This window comes from Lactuca saligna, chloroplast, assembly GCF_052625555.1.
Source record: "Lactuca saligna chloroplast, complete genome".
Lineage (NCBI taxonomy): Eukaryota > Viridiplantae > Streptophyta > Magnoliopsida > Asterales > Asteraceae > Lactuca > Lactuca saligna.
In genome coordinates this window covers 5,001-12,500 of record NC_066756.1, presented here as the reverse complement: position 1 = coordinate 12,500, position 7,500 = coordinate 5,001, and the positions used below count along the sequence as shown (strand labels likewise).

The following is a 7,500-nucleotide window of genomic DNA, read 5'->3' as shown; positions in this document are numbered from 1 at the left end:
GACAGTTGACAGTATTATTTATATATATATATAATTTGATATGACTTTGATATGATTTAGGGCTCAATAAAATTCCCAAATCAGACTTTGGTAAATCATTTTTTTTTGCATCTCCTGCTCTGCTGATTCAGAGGTACCGTATCTTGGATCCAATGCAAAACTCTTTCTGAATGAGAGAGATAAAGACGAGAAAAACCAATGAAATAAAGTTGAAAGATTGTATAGTTTAATGGTAAAGTTTGATTACCATTAACCCCCAGAAAAGTTAACGAGTTTTTCGGTTTGATTCATATCCTATTCATCTTCTAAAGGTGTCCCTCGGCTGATTTATATTAAGTTAAGGTGGCCTTAGGCCTTATTCCCTATTGTATTTGTATTGTGTAGTGCTTTTTGATTTCCTAAAGGTGGCCATAGGCCCCTATGGTCCATTGGTGCCCCTATGGTCCAGTGGTTACGACCTCTCTCTTTCACGGAGAAAACGAGGGTTCAAGTCCCTCTAGGGGTATACCAAGACCATAGGAGTAGGATTTTATCAAAAGTGAAATGTATTTGTCAAGTCCGCCTGGTAGACGAAAGGAAGTTGATTATGGAACGTCTAATTAGGCGTTGGGTCGATGCCCGAGTGGTTAATGGGGACGGACTGTAAATTCGTTGACAATATGTCTACGCTGGTTCAAATCCAGCTCGGCCCAAAAATTAGCCAATATACTATCAAATGGTAGAACCCTCTTGTTCTTAAGAAATACCTGATAAGAGAGAATAAAAAAGAAGCCAAATTTTCTGTTAGATCTCTTCTTATTTCCCTGGGATTGTAGTTCAATAGGCAAGAGCACCGCCCTGTCAAGGCGGACGTTGCGGGTTCGAGCCCCGTCAGTCCCGACGGATCCAATAAGTACATCAATTCACCTCTCCATTTTATGTGAAATGTTTATGTGAAATGAAAGAAGGGACAGAGATCATAATTTAATTCCGAAGGGGTTTCCCCTCTTTTTTTCAGGATTCTGTCGAAGAAAGAACAAACACTAAACTAAAATAAAATGAAAATAACTAAAACAGTGAAGTTGATAGAATATTCCATCTTTTCTCCCGCGACTCCTCTTTCTCATACTTCTTTGTCTTCCAAATAAAATTGGATCATTCAAATTTACAACCTAATTCCTCTCTTTTTCCACTTCGCTTGTATTTTTTGTTGGCGTTTTGTAGTTAATGGAAACGGACGAGGATACTTCATTTGATGGTTCTATACGGAAGACCTAGGGTAGGTTATAGAAAAGAAAGAAAAGAAAAGAAGGATAAATAAAGGAATTTTTGATTGGTCCGGGAATCCAATCTTGGATTCGGTATGGATAAAAGATCTTCGTATGTTATACTATTCAATTCTCGACGACGAATTAATTTAATAGCTCAGGTATTGTTATTCATGATATTGATCCGATTCAAGATCATCGATAGGTAATGCATTCATTGAATTGACAGGTGAAAGATTTATCATCTCTATGGGATTAAATCCCGAGTTATTGTGAAATAAAAAAAAACGATGAGATTGAGATTATGGAAGTAAATATTCTTGCATTTATTGCTACTGCACTGTTCATTTTAGTTCCTACTGCTTTTCTACTTATCATTTACGTAAAAACAGTCAGTCAAAATAATTAATTACTTGAAATGAAACTTGACTTCTGAGTTCTTATCAATAGTTGAAGAAATCAAATCAAAAGAATTATTTTTTTGCGTTTTAAATGAAATCAACGGGCTATAATGAGCGGTATTCTATGAGATCCGAGAGTATGGTAAGAAATTTCTTACCATACTCTCTATTAGTGTTATAGTAGTGTATAAAGTTGTACTTTACTTTCTAATAAAGTTGGTATACTATATTAGCTTCTATCTTCAATATATGTAGTGATTAATCCATATATGGAATTAACGTAGGACCCAATTCTCTTTCTTTCTGAAATAATTGTTTTGCTGTTATATAATACATTTCTCCACTAGAATCCAATGGAATTTCGAAATGAATAAATTTTGATTTGAAAATTATTTCAATTCAAATAAAAAATAAAAAATGCGTTGCAGAACGATCTATAAAACAATTGATACCATTTCATTCCTAAACTAAATTAGTAGTCCTTCTAAAGTCCACTTCTTCCCCATACTACGAGTGAAAGGGAAAATGTAAAGACTACCATTAAAGCAGCCCAAGCGAGACTTACTATATCCATGTCAATTATGTCCCTTATCTTTATGCTAGAAATATTCCATTATTGTATTGCTCACTAATAATAGTAGAATCCATGGTCCAGAGTCAAAAAGGGATTCTGGCCGAACACTATTGATGAACCAATCAAATAAATCCATTTCTAAAAAATTCCTATATGATTTCTAACCGGGAAAGACTAAACACAACTAAAATACACAATGACGCTACAAAGGAATGTTACTAATGGAACATATAGTAATAAAAAAACAGGGCCCATTCTTTGTTGCCCTTCAAAGTACAAATAGATCAATTCCTATCTATTACATACTTTTATTTCCTATTTGATCTAATCCGTACCCTTTCCTTTCCCGATTGTCTCTCTGAAGCAGTTGGGAGATAGTATATTATACTCTTGACGAGGGGTTTCAAAAAAAATAATAATTTTTTTTCACTTTTTCTATAAAAAAGTAAATTATCCATCCAATCTCAATCTAATAGTGATTGAATGCCTGAACACTCAGAGATTCTCGCGAGTCTATATATGTAGATTACATAAAGGACTTTCCACAACTAGTTAGCCGCCGGCGGCTATGCCAATGAAATTCAAGACCCAATCAGTAGACATTAGCAGTAGAAGGGAATCGGGAAGTCTTGCTTCGACCATTATAATATAATCTTTATTTGAATTTTAGATTGAAAGATTTCCAATCTTTTACAAAATCCCCAGAACAGATGTTTAGAATCAACCAAGTATCAACAATCGCCTTATCTGTTGGGTAAAATTTGGGTGATTTATATCAGCAGATAATAAATTTTGATTCGTTTGTTGATGAGGCGGCACCCGGATTTGAACTGGGGAAAAAGGATTTGCAGTCCCCCGCCTTACCACTCGGCCATGCCGCCAAAACGATACACAATAAGATAAAATTTTATGGGTTGGATTACTAAACTTTAGTTTATTGTACTTGCATCCCTTTTTTAATTTCATCCTTTTTTTCTAAATTTATAAAAATTCTAAAAGAAACCCTTTTCCCCTTTTGTTTGACCACCCCTTCGATTGATTGTATAGTATCTCAAAACATAAAATGTCGAAAAACTTCCCCTCACTTTTCTATTGAAAAATCAAATGTATATTTTCATTCAAAAAAGCCAAAATTTATGACACAAAATTTATGACAAATGGGAACCATTAACTATTCGTTGACTGAGAATTCCTGAATGATTCTTGGATTTGAATCTAAAATTGGGGTTGCCTAATGACATAAGAAACTACAAAACATACTTAATTGATTCTTAATCCTTTCAATTTCCATTATAACAAAAACGATAAGTATATGTAAACCCCACAATGGAAATTCTTACACAGATACCAAATTGGGTATCTTTTTTAGAGTATGTTTCCTATACCTATAAATATATGGAATTCGTTGGAACAAAAAAAGGCCCGGCTGGGTATTGACCGGGCCAGGCCCAAAAGGCACTTCGAACAAAATAAAAGCAAGAAGGTCTTCTTTATTTATCTTTCTATTTGGATCTTTCGAGCATCTAAATGGAATTGCTAATTATATAATAACGATAAAGAATGTGAAAGAAATACTTTCGTTAATCCTTACTTGATGTGTAATGTAACATAGTAATTATCTTTTTCAATTGGGAGAGATGGCTGAGTGGACGAAAGCGGCGGATTGCTAATCCGTTGTACGAGTTATTCGTACCGAGGGTTCGAATCCCTCTCTTTCCGTTTCCGTTGATGACTTTCTATTTTTTTCTTTCAAATTTCGCAAACCCCTTTTAAATGATTTTTTTACTAGTTAAACGTATGGAATATGAATATATAAAATAAAATCTTAAGAAAATTGTAAATCAAGCAAGAAAAACGAAATTTTTATTTTATTCTTCACGTCCAGGATTACGTCCTGGATCATTGGATAGGAATCCAAAGATGAAGAGAGAAACAAAGAATATTACTACTGTGTAAACGAAAAGTTTGAGAGTAAGCATTACACAACCTCCAAGATCATTTTTTGAAAAAGAAAAACGAGAAAAGATAATAGATCCTTCATTTTTATATCACATATCCTATTTTGACACCAAGAAATGAATTCTAGAAATAGAAAAGAATGTTCAGAAATTCAACTGAAGTTTAAATTTGTAATAAGAGTCTTTGATTATCACAAATCACTTTCATACCCACAATTAGATATTCTAAGGGACCCTAACCTAATAAGGTCTTTCGCCGGAAAAAGGATTAGAATCGGGAAATGGGGCGAGCCAAATTTATTGCGGCTAGCCAAGAATTTCAATGTTTGAATTGAAGGTTCATACTCCCAGACTTATTTGATCTTATCAATTGTTATAATTTTTATCGAATAAATCATGAATTTTCTAGGATAGTATTCAAGATCTTATCGAAAACTTACAGCAGCTTGCCAAACAAAGGCTAAAAGAAAAAAGAACAGGGGTATGACTGGCATAACATCTACGATTGGATTCAAAAAAGCATAGGCTTCGGGCAATTTGGCGAAGAAAAGACTACTCGGATAAAGGGCAGAATTAAGACAGATCAAACTAAAGATATTAAGCATAACAGACATTTTGTTCGTCGAGATAATTGCATTTTGATTGAGTTATTTATATAAGGAAAAATGAAGAAAGTAAGGTAGACAAAAAACTCCTTCTTTTTCCGCTCAATCAAAAATCCTCCAATTCTCAAAGGAGAATAGAAGAAATCATACTTTCATACAATATCTTAATTGAATTGTATGTAATGATCAATAAATTCAGTTGAATTCTAGATATACACATGTCAAAATCCTAGCACGAATCTATAATATATTCTATAAAGAAGAATAAAGAAGAAAGATTTTCTATAGATAGTTGGGCTGGAATTGACGAACACTTAATACCAATATTATTCTTTATTAGTATTAGTGTCCAATAACAATATAAATGGGGCGTAGCCAAGTGGTAAGGCAACGGGTTTTGGTCCCGCTATTCGGAGGTTCGAATCCTTCCGTCCCAGAGCATATCCATTGTATCCGAATACATCTTTTTTGTTCAACAAGGTTCTGTTTCAAGGTCTAATATTGGATAGAATCTTATTCTTCTTTCTTTTTTGATTTTTAATGATTCTTTTCGGAATCATATCTCAGTTTTTCACAAAATGAACTAAATCGAGTTCAAATGACATGCAAATGTAACTGACTCCTTTTGTGATCCAGATAAAGATAAGATGGGGCATAGATCACAGTTGCAGAAAGATTACTTAACCTCAGGTTAAACAAAATATGAAAATACATATAAAATGAGGAAGTGCTTAGCCTATGGGTATGTATTGTTATCCTATTTCAGTGACAATAGTCTTTCTATTTTTGTGAAAAAGAATTTGCATCCCTAAAATATTCAAATTTAAATATTTAACAATGATATTTCTTTTTATTGTTCGATCTATTTAGCTTATTTGCTTTAAATCATTGACAATTCTATTCGAAAAGAAACAGAAATTCTTATTTCTTATGATAATCAAATGTAGGCTTTACTGTAAAAGTAAAACTTGACTCAAATAATGATGTCGAAGTAGGAAACTTTTTCAATTATCAAGATTTGTAATGATTCCTTATGGGTTGAATCTTTGAGAAGTTGGAAATGGGTCAGTCTATCTTATTGATTGAGTCACTTGAACAGGCAGAGTCAAATAGAATTTATTTATTCGTGTTATTTCTGTTAGTTATGTTATTTCTATATTTAGATTTCTGGATATTTCTGTTAGATATTTTTTTGAGATATAGATTTATAGAAAAAATTTCCGTTCATACAAAAAAAGCCCGGGTCTTGCTAAGATTTCTTAATAAAAAATATTTATTATTATTTATTATTTATGTAGCTAGGAAAAAAATATATAAATGACTATGTCTCTGTACCGACTGAACCAATGACTATTCATGATTCCATAATTGAATCAATTCCATACTGGTTCCAAATTAGAGGAATGTTATGGTAAAACTTCGTTTAAAACGATGTGGTAGAAAGCAACGTGCGACTTGAAGGACACGATCCGGTGTGGATTTTTATTCTTACATCCACCATTTTCTTTTATATAGGAATGAAGGTGCTCTTGACTCGACGTCGTTTGTTCTATTCTACTAGAACCCTTCTTTTTTATTGGGTTGTAATGTAAATAGTTCATGATGGAGCTCGAGTAGAAAGTATGGATTAATTTCTCAGGGGCAACGATCTAGGGTTAATGCCAATCAATAAATTGGAACAACTTCGTAAGTATATCTTCGATATCGATATAGAAATTGAAAGGATCCGATTCGAGCAAATTTTCAATTCAAAAAAATTGTTGGAACCGCAAAACGTTTTCGATCCACAGTGTATCGCGCACGAATCAACCGTCGGTATGATTCTAGAAAGAAATCACAAAAGGGGTATGTTGCTACCATTTTGAAAGGATTCAGAAGCACCGAAGTAATGTCTAAACCCAATGATTTAAAACAAAGATAAAGGATCCCAGAACAAGGAAACACCGCTTCAATTGTCTCACAGATCCGAATAAAGAATCCAAATAGATTTTCAACGAGACAAAAGGGGGGGGTTAAAGACCACTCAATAAAAAAATATCTTAATTTTATTTAATATATTTGATAATTATTGAACTTGAGTTATGAGTACAAATGATTTTTTAGTTTTCAGTAAGGAAGTTAAATAAAAATGACTATGAGTTAAATTATAGGCTAATTTCTTTTACGGATTCCTTTACTATTTATTATAATTTTATCCATAGACAAAACTTCAAATCATTTTTTCTCGAGCCGTACGAGGAGAAAACTTCCTATACGGTTCTAGGGGGGGGTTCTTTTTCATCTACATCTATCCCGATGAGCCGTCTATCGAATCGTTGCAATTGATGTTCGATCCCGAAGAGAAGGAAGAGATCTTCGGAAAGTGGGTTTTTATGATCCGATCAAGAATCAAACTTATTTAAACGTTCCCGCTATTCTCTATTTCCTTGAAAAAGGCGCTCAGCCTACAGGAACTGTTCAGGATATTTTAAAAAAGGCAGAGGTTTTTAAGGAACTTTGCCCTAATCAAACGAAATTCAATTAAATTAAGGAATTAAATTAAGGAAATAAAAACTAAGGGTAGGATAGTGATTTCTATATAATTTTGGATATCTTTTCTATACTATGTTTTTTTTATTTCCTTCTTTTCTTGCTCTATTAGTATCTATTTATCATTTCTTTTATAGAATCTTTTTCTAACGAAAACCTTATTTGATTGATCCTCACAAAATCAAA

General features: G+C 33.0%; 5 protein-coding genes and 6 non-coding genes across 11 annotated transcripts, besides 1 other annotated feature; 7 read left to right on the top strand and 4 right to left on the bottom strand. All coding sequences in view use genetic code 11, as the record gives it.

Moving 5' to 3' along the window:
* Positions 1-7,500: part of a sequence feature (large single copy (LSC)) that runs on past both edges of the window.
* Positions 434-505, top strand: trnE-UUC. Its single transcript has one exon. It is a non-coding gene; the product is annotated as a tRNA-Glu (tRNA).
* Positions 609-692, top strand: trnY-GUA. The gene has a single exon. It is a non-coding gene; the product is annotated as a tRNA-Tyr (tRNA).
* On the top strand, positions 806-879 carry trnD-GUC. Its single transcript has one exon. It is a non-coding gene; the product is annotated as a tRNA-Asp (tRNA).
* psbM (photosystem II reaction center M protein) lies at positions 1,552-1,656 on the top strand. The gene has a single exon. The coding sequence runs from the start codon at positions 1,552-1,554 to the stop codon at positions 1,654-1,656; it is 105 nt and encodes a 34-aa protein (YP_010495151.1).
* On the bottom strand, positions 2,133-2,222 carry petN (cytochrome b6-f complex subunit VIII). The gene has a single exon. It carries the CDS (start codon positions 2,220-2,222, stop codon positions 2,133-2,135), a length of 90 nt encoding a protein of 29 aa, YP_010495150.1.
* On the bottom strand, positions 3,033-3,103 carry trnC-GCA. The gene has a single exon. It is a non-coding gene; the product is annotated as a tRNA-Cys (tRNA).
* On the top strand, positions 3,854-3,941 carry trnS-GCU. The gene has a single exon. It is a non-coding gene; the product is annotated as a tRNA-Ser (tRNA).
* On the bottom strand, positions 4,091-4,201 carry psbI (photosystem II protein psbI protein). Its single transcript has one exon. The coding sequence runs from the start codon at positions 4,199-4,201 to the stop codon at positions 4,091-4,093; it is 111 nt and encodes a 36-aa protein (YP_010495149.1).
* psbK (photosystem II protein psbK) lies at positions 4,606-4,785 on the bottom strand. The gene has a single exon. It carries the CDS (start codon positions 4,783-4,785, stop codon positions 4,606-4,608), a length of 180 nt encoding a protein of 59 aa, YP_010495148.1.
* Positions 5,151-5,222, top strand: trnQ-UUG. Its single transcript has one exon. It is a non-coding gene; the product is annotated as a tRNA-Gln (tRNA).
* On the top strand, positions 6,194-7,309 carry rps16 (ribosomal protein S16). The gene is made up of 2 exons: positions 6,194-6,233; positions 7,083-7,309. The coding sequence occupies exons 1-2, from the start codon at positions 6,194-6,196 to the stop codon at positions 7,307-7,309; spliced, it is 267 nt and encodes an 88-aa protein (YP_010495147.1).